Source organism: Bolinopsis microptera, chromosome 8 (assembly GCF_026151205.1).
Source record: "Bolinopsis microptera isolate Bmic1 chromosome 8, MBARI_Bmic_1.0, whole genome shotgun sequence".
NCBI lineage: Eukaryota > Metazoa > Ctenophora > Tentaculata > Lobata > Bolinopsidae > Bolinopsis > Bolinopsis microptera.
The window spans coordinates 9,785,724-9,798,742 of NC_087079.1; the positions used below are offsets into that span (position 1 = coordinate 9,785,724).

The 13,019-nt window shown below is 37.3% G+C and overlaps 1 protein-coding gene across 3 annotated transcripts; it reads left to right on the plus strand.

The window, feature by feature from the left end:
* Positions 1 to 417: 417 nt before the first annotated feature.
* On the plus strand, positions 418 to 12,951 carry LOC134819501 (uncharacterized). Of its 3 annotated transcripts, XM_063829460.1 has the most exons (24): positions 418 to 584; positions 869 to 982; positions 1,319 to 1,432; positions 1,557 to 1,721; positions 1,907 to 2,065; positions 2,358 to 2,439; positions 4,042 to 4,149; positions 4,889 to 5,007; positions 5,124 to 5,242; positions 5,560 to 5,692; positions 6,142 to 6,263; positions 6,413 to 6,521; positions 6,710 to 6,831; positions 6,953 to 7,085; positions 7,248 to 7,366; positions 7,475 to 7,592; positions 7,700 to 7,807; positions 7,968 to 8,102; positions 8,280 to 8,410; positions 8,521 to 8,644; positions 8,883 to 8,978; positions 9,154 to 9,273; positions 11,580 to 11,701; positions 12,192 to 12,951. In XM_063829460.1, exons 1-24 carry the CDS (start codon positions 482 to 484, stop codon positions 12,366 to 12,368), a joined length of 2,952 nt encoding a protein of 983 aa, XP_063685530.1. In that variant the 5' UTR covers positions 418 to 481; the 3' UTR covers positions 12,369 to 12,951. The 3 variants fall into 3 exon arrangements, with proteins under 3 accessions (XP_063685530.1, XP_063685529.1, XP_063685531.1); XM_063829459.1 differs by lacking the exon at positions 418 to 584 and having other exon boundaries at positions 699 to 982; XM_063829461.1 differs by lacking the exons at positions 418 to 584; positions 869 to 982; positions 1,319 to 1,432; positions 1,557 to 1,721 and having other exon boundaries at positions 2,000 to 2,091.
* Positions 12,952 to 13,019: the final 68 nt, after the last annotated feature.

Sequence of the window (13,019 nt, forward strand, 5' to 3'; positions counted from 1 at the left end):
AATTCAGGTGCAATTCTCAATCGCGTAGGCGTCATTATTTGTTACACGTTTTTCTGAGTACCTAGTCTCCTTGCACCATCCAGCCGAACACACACCAAACACCCATTATTCGTGTATCTCCGACTCTATGTTAAACATAGATCCTAGTCAATGCTTACAAATTATTCAGTGTACAATTTGCTTTCTTTTTCATGGTATTTTTCCACCTATCGGCCGAAACTTTTTCATTTTTCCACTGGTAATAAGGCTGATGGAAAGTTGTGTCCAGAAGAACACGAACTTCAAATTGTTGACATCACGCCGGACCTTTGTTGTTTGTTATTTATTTGGGTGCTTGCACTCAACTAATACTTCCAGCAGTATTATAATGTATTTCATTCACCTTTTATGAACGGAGCCCGTAAAAATAGCTCACAGCTAAGAATCTCTGACCCAAATTTCTTGTTAATTTTATTGTTAATCTTAAAAATCCTCAGATAATATGTTAAATAAGTATGTGATTGCGATACTGCTGACATTAGTCGTGAGCAGTTTTTCAGAAAGCAACGAAATAGAACCGCCCGACAGTTTGGTCCTCAAATACGGTAAGTAACAAGACACTCCTTACTTAAGTAGCATGGGTCAGTAAATAACTCCTTCAAGCTTAAGGACTTAGTAATAAGTAAGTCACTCCTATAAGTTAAAGGAGTGACGTACAAAAATCACTCTTAAAAGTAGTTTTGCACTGACAACAAAAAACATTAGCTACCTTTGTAAATCATGGTCCATTTTGGCCATAATTTCAACAAGCAAAGCTGTAATTTCATAGTTTCACGATTGAAACCAACCTTCATTGTTTTAATTTTTAACGCGACCCCTTCCCGAGTAGCGGCAATAAAGTGCCCTAAACCGACGATAAAAGACGGTTCAGTGATCCCTGATGTCGAAGAGATTGAATTATACGAAACCTATACCGTTATCTGCAATAATAACTTCCAAATGGGTATAAACAATCATTTCTTCTAGCACTTTTTCAAAAATAATTTTCTTATTTATCTATCTTATCTTTTATTTCTGTTATGTCCTAAGTTCTGTTTCTGTCCTAAGTGTACCCAAATCATTGATTCATCAAAGACTAAACAATTTAATCTGTTAGGTTTATGTCTTTGGAATCCTTTATAACTTTGCCACGTGTATACAGTTTAATTTGTATGTCAAAGTGCAGCAGAAGGAACATAAGAATTATAACTAAAGTCTGTAGATTGTATACAAAGAATCTATGATTTATCATTTAGCTCGGTGTAGAGCGGCAGTATAAGATAACATACCAATTTCTCAGAGAGGGGAGAAGATAAGGTAATTGGAATAGATCCAGTGTACACCTGTTCACCAAAAGATGATGGGTCTGGAGCCTTGTCTCCAGAAACTCTCCCTACATGTGTTAATTATCCATGTTCGTCAATACGCTTTTTTGATTAACTAATTAAAAATTAATTTACTAATTTGTTAATCAACTGATTGACTAATTAACTTTTTGCCTCAATTTGGCTCAAATCGTTTTACAATAATATCCCCAGGGAGTCAGAGTCAACTAGATTTTATAAAACAGATAACTGCTGACGTTAACAACAAATATGCCGTGCAAAGCGATCAAATCGGTTGTTGGGAGGGATCAAACGGTGATTTTAACGGAGCGAGTGGCTTGACTCAATGTAATCCTCGAAGCCCTTCAATGTATATAGGTGAGAAATTATAAAAGATAAAAAGTTCGTCGCCTTTTGGATCCTCTTTACAAATGAAATCTATAATATATAGTAGGGTAGCGTTTGAATCACCACCTGTCTTTATATTTGACACTATATCGCGGATCTACAAATAATTAATTATAAGTTTATGTCATTACTAGTTACTACCCGCTACATTACAGATATTGGTTGCAACGACAACAACAAAGAACGCACAATGGTTGGCTATAACTCGCTTATGGTATTTGGTGATAAAGTGGACGCCACTGATCCATTGTGGGGAGAAGATATCATTGAAGATGAGGTCGAAAAAATGAAAATCTACATGGAATGTATTCCAGGTAAATCTATATGGAATGTATTCCAGGTAAATCTATATGGAATGTATTTCAGGTAAATCTATATTTAACTTTCTCTTACGAAGCTGACGTTGTTTAAACTTCAAGAACATGCATAACTTCAAACTTGAGAAGAATGTATCTTATTCTTAATGATCACAACTTTAAATGCTAAATATAAATCTCTATAGTAATGAAAATGTTTTAACACCTCAGTACTGTGTCTTACTACAGCTCAACCTGCTCAGTCTGACTATTTGGGAATTTAAACTCTTGATATAAATCTCTATTACAGCTGAAGAAATAGCGACGGTATGTCAGAAGGTTGATGAGCAACCTACCAAGTCAAATACGAAACTTTACGTCAAAGTGTACAGGTGAATATTCACACTATTGATTGAAAGCCCCTCGTAAGGGGATTGTCTCTCATGGACTAATTAGTGTTTTACATCACAATAAGTTAAAAATAAAGACCCCAATGGGCACTCCTGAAAACATAACTACTAGAAAATATATCAAAACTAAATAGAAAAACTGTGGTCAAATGTGATAAAATGGCAACAAACTGCGAATTATAATGGAAAATAAATTTTGAATTCGTTATTTAATGGCACGCAGCAGATTATAGAAAATGTAAAAAAAGTCAAGCAAAAATGTTGTTCACATATCACATTTACAAATGGGTTTGAGTTTCAAATTAATTTCACTGTACGACAAACAGATTATTTAAAAAATTTACAGATTATAAACTAAAACACAGCATTGATTTGGCTTGGTATAAAAGTGATAAAAAACAAATTTAAAAACTCAATATTCTGGACGTTGGATTTAGCCCCGATTAGCAGCAAAAAAAGATTAAGAATTTCTGTTTCTAGTGGACCTACGGAGGCCGCTGATTTCGTGGATGAGAAATTTACTCGTGGACCACTCATTTACATTATCATCCACCTTCTGCAGCTTCAGTATTTTTCTTTTGCATTGTGATTTGAACGCCTTCACTCTTCAGCAATTGGCATGACACTGAATTGAATGCTTCGTCTAGCGATGCGTCTACAAATAGTAGTGGGCCGTTGAAGAATATTGAATTTCTATGTGTGGCAGTATTGCAGTCATTGAACCATTCATAGTTAGCTTCAGTGATTACTTCTGAGTTTCGAGACGGCACATTTTTGCGCATAGTTTTTGCGACGAGAGGAGGTGATTAGGGAAATAGAATATTGTATTCATGAAAATGAGTGAATTAGATAATACTAAGATTATGCTGTGTATAGTTAGGATCGAGTAGTTGCTGAGGAGGTGTCCCATCTTTGTGCACCTAATTAGTTTATCCGATAGTTCATCCAAAAGTTTATTGTTTTCCCCGGAACTCCTTCTCTGTTCACCTATATTATTTATCAATTTGTTACGGTCGTAAGGATTAAAAAAGTTTGACTGTGAATTAACAGTAATAATGTTCAGTAGTTCCCCCGATATACACTCAAAACAAGACCATCTTCATCCTGGAGTTTTTGATATGTTTTCAACGTCATTTTTGCTAAGGTAGCTACACTTGTAGTGTTTAATTTGCCTGCACATGTTGCATATTAGATTCTGGCGAGATTTTGGAATTTGTACTGAGCATTTATCACATTTGACCGTCTTACTAGATGTTAGCACCAGGTTTGGTGTCAACTTGTAAAGTATTAATAGATAGTAACGTGACGTGAGCTAAGTGATTTTGATATGGAATAAATAATAAGATCAACAATTAATTAACGTGACGTAGTGAGTTCCTGTATAATTTAGTATATACTTATAGTAAATAGTTATTACGTGACCTGCTAACGTGACCTAGCTAATACTTCGCATACTATAAAAAAATGGGGTGGTAAGACTATTTTAATCATAGATCTTTATTAGGGTTTCAAATTTTACTCATCTGTATATCTTTTTTGCAATCGCAGTTCTATGATATTCATCATAAACTGGTTCGTTTGCAGTGTTGATATACCAGACTCAGAACCGAGCCGAGAGAAGCGGCTGATGAACATCAAGCAAAGCGAAGATATACACTACAGGTTGCGGTGTGATGATGGCTACAATTTCGAGTAAGTATCTGGTTCAAATATCCAATTTCAGATTTAAGGCTGGCCTTACGTTTTGAAATGCTATGGTTCACATTTTAATTTCAATTACAGGTATAGATTGTCCACACCATAGCTTTATAACACGAATGCTTTGTTTCACTTCTAAATGAAAAGCTGTAATAGTAAAACTAAAAAGCCAATATCGAATTTGGCAGTTATTCGAGTACATATCGAGCTGTTTACAATCACAATACGATTTGTAATTAAACGAATCTTCCCGAGAAGCTGTTCCGGCCTAGCCGATGGCCGATGCTCCTACATGGTTTTCCGGATCATCACTAGATGAACGGGACACTATGGTAGTCACTTTCCGGACGTAGCCTCTCTGTCCAAACGGAGAGGTAAAGTGAGCGCCCTACACATACACTCACACACTCACGCACGCAATCATAAATTGAAACGACACAGTACATGCATACAAGGCTCTAATTGGGTATATAAGACGTTTGACAGGTTATTTGAGAGGCTACAGATACTGGTGATTGGGATCATGTGAAACTCTCTAATCTCTATACCAGATTTTTCTATACCAGGCATTTATCGTTCCCCCGTGAGGTCCGGTATATAGAGGTTTTACTGTATTTTAGTATTTATTTTGAATCAAATTTATAACTTTATAATGTTTTGACTTTTTACCGACAGTAAAGAATTAAGGGGGAGATCGATGTGCTTCACAGTAACTAACTGTTTCAATATTCAGGGACGGTATTGACGAAGAAACAGTTTATGGTTATTGCTCAGCAGTAGGAGCTGAAGCCGGGGCCAACGAATTCTTCGCGTACACTAAAGATGCACCTGATACCGCCCTCAACTGCTATGGTAAGCGACTGGCAGAAAGGTTCAAGCGAAATTATAATATTATATTCAATATAAAATTGTAATTAGTTAGGTTGTAAACCTGCTAAATGTTGATAACATCGATAAAAAACCCGCAGCTAAGTGTCCAGCAAACCCTAAAAATGCAGACCTATTTTCTGTGGGGTCACCAGTCTTCAGTGTGCTGTACATGCCATCTTTAAGAAAAGGAGAAAATTTCATCGTCCCTAAAAATACGGTCAGTATCATTTGTTGGTTACATGTTGGTTGTCGCTTTATAATGTTTTACTTCCTGACGTCAAAAACTGACCAAATTAATCCATTCAGTAGTATAAACTGATAGAGCCAAATGAAATCATTCATTGTTAAAAAGGTTTTGTTGCCTTGAATAGCATTATTGGATGATAATGATTGATAGGACCATCAATTTCATCGTCGTTGGAGTAAATGCAGAAAATGATGCCGATGAATCCACTGAATTGGAACTTATGTCCTCCATAAGGATTTATATTCGCCATCAGATCTCAATTCTCAGACTACATTTTATAATTGCAGGTTAAGTGTGCAGATGGGCACTCATTAGTAGAGGACGCTCCAGAGAACTTTGAGATAAGCTGTTTAGGAGCTGACACGACTGCAAATCCAGATTCTGGACTGTTATCTTGCACTGATTGTCCTGTTTGTTATGGTGGGTAATTTTAAATCGTCGTTAACGCCTAGGTCACATTAACTCCTAGGTCACATTAACTCCTAGGTCACATTAACGCCTAGGTCACATTAACTCCTAGGTCACATTAACTTCTAGGTCACATAAACTCCTAGGTCACATTAACTCCTAGGTCACATTAACTCCTAGGTCACATTAACGCCTAGGTCATATTAACTCCTAGGTCACATTAACTCCTAGGTCACATTAACTCCTAGGTCACATTAACTCCTAGGTCACATTAACGCCTAGGTCACATTAACTCCTAGGTCACATTAACGCCTAGGTCACATTAACGCCTAGGTCACTAGGTCCTATCAACATTCAACAGTGCTGATTGCTTATATTTGTTGTAGCCCTCAAATATCTTTGTAGCTTCAAAGCTGTATAGGGTAAATGCTCACCAAAGACTAATGAACGAATTTTTACAGCAATGTGTATAGAAAATCCCGAAAGTGTTGATAAGTTTGTTGCCGATACTGACTCAGTATTCAAAACACTGACAATGCCTGCTCTTACTAAAGGAAAATCTCACACTTTAACCAGCGCCAATGTAAGTGGAATTCTTCCATCATGTTTGGGGTGAACTCCTATTAAACGTATAATTAAAAGTATGAACTAATCGTAGGAATTGTAGAAATCAAACACAGATACCCTAATTCAGAGTCCAAATCAAATGGACAATCCATTTTCTCTGTTTAGGTGATATGCGAAGACAACTATTCTTTAGCTCCAGATGCCCCGACCAGCTTTGACATTACCTGTAATGCTGTGGGATTACTGTCTTGTGAAACCTGCCCTAAATGTTATGGTGAGTCGTGCTAGGAAACAATTATGCTTGATTTGTTTAAGTTATTCGACACTATCATTATCTTAGCTTTAGCTGACCTCTCTCCAGTCTCCATAACGAAGTGGATATCCGAGATATTTTGTATCCTAGAGAATTGTATAGTACATTCACTATACCGTAAACGATTACTATAGTCTATTATCTTTCAGTGAAGTGTCCAGCAAACCCGGATAATGCCAACATGTTCGTGGCAGGAGAGGATCCTGTCTTTAAACAGCTGGAAATAGAAGAGATGATAAAAGGGCAACAAGTTACCTTTAAAGCTGAAAAGGTGACAAAAAGTTCTATGCGCGTGGGGCTGAAAATTTCAGTAGTATTTCGAGCCGACATCTTAATATCCACCTATAAATTTTAAGTTTTAGAACCCCTGCAGTCTTATTCACCTCATTCAGGTGATATGTGAAGATGGACACGATTTAGAGGAGGGTGCCCTAGAAAAATACACTGTGACTTGTAGCGACCCTGGGGCGGCTGATCCGAATATGGGGCTACTTAGCTGCGGAGATGCATGTCCTAAGTGCTACCGTTAGTATGATTTCTTTATCGCATAATCTGTTCTGTGACTCACACAGCGTTTTCCTCAGCCGTACATCTTGCTATTTTGAAGTGGTGTGAGTTGAGTTATAAAATAATTCATTATGATTAACAAACTCTCACAATTATATAGTCCCACCTTTTGTTTTGCAGCTATGTGTCCTGCGAACCCCGACAGTACTAAGTTTGCGGACGGCGCTGACGGTGTGTTCAAACAACTCACCATGGAGGCGTTCAAAAAAGGGGCATCACACGCTCTCACCAAAGAAAATGTAAGAATTTAGCACTAACGATGGACCATATACGTTTTACCGAAACAATTAACTCGAATTTTACTTTTCCCGATCTTAAACACTCTTATCAAACGAAATAATGATCAGGTAGTCTGCGAGGAGAATATGGGGGTAGCAGATGATGCACCAGATTCTTACGAGATCGATTGTGGGAAGTCAAATGAAGACGGGTTATTTGAATGTACTACGTGTCCTAAATGTGTAGGTTAGTTATATAAAACATAGGTAAATATGAATAAATTGAACATTAAAGTTTAGAAGAAATAATTGAGGAATAACTTCATCGAATATTATCAAAACTGAAAATTTCAGCTCAGTGCATAGCCCCTCACACTGAAGATACGTTGGTTATTCCGGAAGAAAATGGAGTAAAGTTGGTTCCAATGGATGGTAACATAAATCTAAACCAAGAACTCGTTGGTATGTGAAAAGCTTTTTACAAATGTCTAAAACTTTTTGGTTTCTATAGATATCGATCATCGATGTTAACTGAACCTTTCATAGACTCTTAGGGAAAGGTCCAAGGAGAGTATAGACTGATCAGTATAGAGACAGTATCATTAACCCCCTTCACTTTCAGTCGCCGTGGGTGACATAGAGTGCAAGGATAACTATGCCATGTCAGCTGATGCTCCGGAAACTTTCTCTTTCGTGTGTAAAGAGAATGGCATGTTCAGTTGCGCTGACGGTGCAAATGGATGTCCTCGATGCCTAGGTTAATAAAAGGACTGAAATATGAAGCAATTGATGTCCGGCATTTTGACTAGATTATCATTAGTGGGTACAGTGTACACATATTATTAGAGGTCTAGTATACCGGGTTTACAATATAATTTAAAACCGTCCCACACAATTACATTCAAAACATTTCTCTAATCATAATTTCTATAAGGCACCTGTAACTGGCCAGAAGCTGTTGTCATTGGAGGTGATGAAGGATATGACTTCCAGTATGTTGATGAGACGAAGAATAAAGGTGACGATAGGGCTGAAAAAGCTATTCCTGGAGTTAATCACGTTGAGGTAAGTCACGTGATATGTTTTAGTATTTCTTATCTCGGACTCTTGACTTTAAAGAAAATTGTTCAGTATTCATTGTGTCTTTAAAATTGAGTCTGGTTTACTCTTTTCAGGCATACTGTACAAATACATCTCTGGTTATTTTGGGACCAAGATTTTTAAGCTGTATTACCAATAACACGATGGTTTTCGATCTCAAAGGTTACCTTGATGACGCTGTACCAGTCTGTCAACTAGGTAAATTTTTTTAATAAATTTTAATAAATTTTAAAAAATTTGTAACTAGGTAAATTAATTGTTTATGTTTGATCAGGAATAATGACGTAGAGTGAAAAAAACACAATAGTCAATACGTCTTACTCTCAAGTAATTTCAGCGAACACACACTTGCCAATTGGACTGAATTGAACTCTCAAATTCTCTTGATTAAAGCTTTGAAAAGTTTCTGACATTATAATGTAACCACATTCCGCAGAACCAGTGTGTGAAGCACCGGCTACAGAGGGAGGCTCGTTCCAAATGACAGGGAATATAGCAGTCGGGGAGGTATACACCTTCACTTGCAATGAAGGTACTGATGATTACAGACGGGTTTTATAGACCTATTTGTCTAGTACAAATTAAATTATAAATCATTTATATTAGTATTGATGTTTTGGATAAACGGTGTGTTGCCGGAGTTTTTAAAGAACTTCTCGGATTTATGAACTTCATACTAAGTTTTTAAATATTTGTATTTTAACCAGGGTATGTGTTCGATCTAGACACGATAAAAGAGCACGGAGATGAGATCACAATAACTTGTGAAAAACCAGCTGAAAATGACACCCTCGTTAACTCTAAACTGCCAGCACAGTACTGTTACAGTAAGTACCCGGACAGCAATGTACTGTTACAGTAAGTACCCGGGCAGTAATGTCCTGTTACATTAAGTACCCGGACAGTAATGTACTGTTACAGTAAGTACCCGGACAGCAATGTACTGTTACAGTAAGTACCCGGGCAGTAATGTACTGTTACAGTAAGTACCCGGGCAGTAATGTCCTGTTACATTAAGTACCCGGACAGTAATGTACTGTTACAGTAAGTACCCGGACAGCAATGTACTGTTACAGTAAGTACCCGGGCAGTAATGTCCTGTTACATTAAGTACCCGGACAGTAATGTACTGTTACAGTAAGTACCCGGACAGCAATGTACTGTTACAGTAAGTACCCGGACAGCAATGTACTGTTACAGTAAGTACCCGGGCAGTAATGTCCTGTTACATTAAGTACCCGGACAGTAATGTACTGTTACAGTAAGTACCCGGACAGCAATGTACTGTTACAGTAAGTACCCGGGCAGTAATGTACTGTTACAGTAAGTACCCAGACAGCAATGTACTGTTACAGTAAGTACCCGGACAGCAATTTAATGTTACAGTAAGTACCCGGACAGCAATGTACTGTTACAGTAAGTACCCGGGCAGTAATGTACTGTTACAGTAAGTACCCAGACAGCAATGTACTGTTACAGTAAGTACCCGGACAGCAATTTAATGTTACAGTAAGTACCCGGACAGCAATGTAATGTTACAGTAAGTACCCGGACAGTAATTTAATGTTACAGTAAGTACCCGGACAGCAATGTAATGTTACAGTAAGTACCCGGGCAGCAATGTACTGTTACAGTAAGTACCCGGACAGCACAGCACTGTTACAGTAAGTACCCGGACAGCAATGTACTGTTACAGTAAGTACCCGGACAGCAATGTACTGTTACAGTAAGTACCCGGACAGCAATGTACTGTTACAGTAAGTACCCGGGCAGTAATGTACTGTTACAGTAAGCAGCTTGAGAATGTGAACAATCGTTCGAGTGAGTCTCGTGAAATGTGAACAAAATATGGCTCAAAACATGTTCGTCCATCATAGTTCATACTCATACCGGATAGACTTGATAAAATAAACTGTTTTCTCATTACTAAGACGGTCAAACAGTACTACCACTTCATATCGAGCAGTATCGTTTTAGTTTTCTCGTCAAAATTTGATTAATCCAATCAATTTATGAATGGATCCATCGGATCAAATCTGTTTTTATTCTGTGATGAATCCATCGAACGTAAAACTTCTCCGTTGTAGTTCCAACGGCTCCATTGTGTTGGAATCTGATCACCAGCAATTTGAATGTCTACTCGTTTCTATTGAAGTTCCAGTTAAACTGCACCTCTTTTAGCTCCGCTAAATATTAGGCACCCTTAAAAAACCTAAAATTGTAATTAGTATTACATTTCTTGGGTGAACACTGAACAATACATATTGTTGGTGCAAAACACAGCTCCTTAGCCATTTACACCACCACCGTAGTGAGTTGACTTGCTACATATTCTGACGTCGGAGCACCAATACGGTTGTTTAGTGCTTACCACATCAAGTCATTCACTAAGTAAATTATGGGAAGCCTGCTGGCTCTTTATTGTCATGTGAACTACTGCAGTCAATAAAATTCAAATTCACGAAATTTATGTAACTTACGGGTTCCTGATTTGATAAATTATTAAATTTGTGTAACTCACAGTTGGCAATCTATCTCCATGGTTAACTGGAAAACAAAGAAATTTGATAATAAGCACTGGCTTCTTAAAGGCTGGTTCGCATGGTTACAGTGTCCCACCGTCCTTTGGAGCATCGTTTTACATAGAATGACGTGGGCAAACCTTTTATTTTATCAATTCGCAGGTTGAAGGTTCCAATATATTAGAAATGTTAGATTTTTCGTCATGACTTCATGAGGTCATAGTTTGAACCGTACAAGTTAGGAAACAGCGAAAATGCTTAAAAGTGAATTAAAATGACAGATTTGTTAGAAAATCTGCTAAACGGTAATGTTGACCGTTACATTTTTCCACTAAGTGTCCGCTTCATTGCTAAGAAACGTGCTGCAAAACAGTACTTACAGAAAGACTGAATTTTCAAAATCTTTCTAATGAGCATGACAGCTTGACAAGTTTCGTAATTTCTGAGATTTGGCTTGAATCCAGAACTACTGATTCATGTCAGCCGACCACGGTTAGCACTTAGCTTTAAATGGAAGAAAAAATTGTAAGTGTTTAAAATTAAGGGGAATCTCTGCATTTCGTTAATAACAGTTTAAGAAGCTTTCAGAAGTCTTATAAAACTTTTAACAGGTGGTTGTATGGAGATAAAGGGTTTTAATGGTACAATAACCCCCATTGCTACGAGATCAGGAGGTGCTCCGTACAGCGAGGGACAGGAAATTACTTTCGCCTGTAACGAGGGCTATGAACTGGTAAGGGTGATCCATTATACTATTATACCTTTACTTACAACTACAAGTTTCATATATTTATTACTTCAATAATGTAGGCTCTATGATTATTGGTTTAATCTAGGCTATGTATGAAGCTCTACCTATTATATCTATACCATAGACTTATTAGACTAGGACACAGTCCAACCTGATCCAGAGGATGTAGCGTCTGCTGCTAAGTATAGTAACGTCTACTACAGACTACACAGACTACACAGACTACACAGACTACACAGACTACACAGACTACACAGACTACACAGACTACACAGACTACACAGACTACACAGACTACACAGACTACACAGACTACACAGACTACACAGACTACACAGACTACACAGACTACACAATACACATGCTTCCAAATTGAAAAATTGATAGTTTCTGGTCCGCAAATTGGTGTTTTTAATATGGTTAATCGAAGAAACTGGCATTTAAAAGTATCTTCAACACAAATAAATTACAGTCAGATTCAAGTAAAGGCGTACAGACGTGCGATAAGGGGAAGATTGGTGACGGACTAGTGGTTCCAACTTGTATTATAAAACCGGAACCAACGGAAGAATCAAAAGGAGCAGCAGACCGTTTTACTGCATCTTCTTTCCTGATAATCACTCTACTCAGCCTACTTCTCTGGTCTTAATTCTTCTTAAATTTCCGTTATTTGTGATACGTCCAAGTTATGCTTGGTTGCCTGAAATGTCCAATATGATTAATTTGGGACAAGTAAAATAAGAAAGTTTCTCAATTGATGGACTCTAATGGTTCATCAATGGACTCTAATGGTCCGTGAGGACACAACCCTCAGTGCAATGAGACGTTGAGATGAAAACAATCACGATTGTACTGACAGCTTGGTTTGTGGATGTTTGATAATCACTGATTCGAATTGTAGAGTTTAATTTATGTAGTTAAATATTTGAATTTTGTACTGTAAAATATTTGATGTGAACTTTTGAGTTTGGAGATTGAAGGCATTGAAGAAGTTTAAGCTGTTGCTGATACAATCTTTTAATGGTAGAAATCAATCTAAAAATGTTGACCATTCATACAATTAGTTTATGTGTGAAGAAATGTCTGAAGATTACGTAGTTGATTCAATAATGACCCTATTCCAGTAATAATAAATTTACATTTTTTCCAATTGATCTAATTAGCTAAACTCTTATTTATCATTAGATTTGTATCTACCACTACCAGTTTTCTCCAGCTTTGCTTCAAGATCTATTCAACGGTTTTACTTTGGATGTAAGCTGAGAACCCTACCGGTCCTAACCACCAAATCAAATTCCTA

Bases quoted from the DNA above. Each gene is read 5' to 3' on its own strand.
- LOC134819501 (XM_063829459.1), top strand. From the start codon at position 760: ATGGTCCATTTTGGCCATAATTTCAACAAGCAAAGCTGTAATTTCATA. The intron at 5,693-6,141 runs GTGGGTAATTTT...GAATTTTTACAG, and splicing joins TGATTGTCCTGTTTGTTATG to CAATGTGTATAGAAAATCCC. The intron at 8,411-8,520 runs GTAAGTCACGTG...TACTCTTTTCAG, and splicing joins CTGGAGTTAATCACGTTGAG to GCATACTGTACAAATACATC.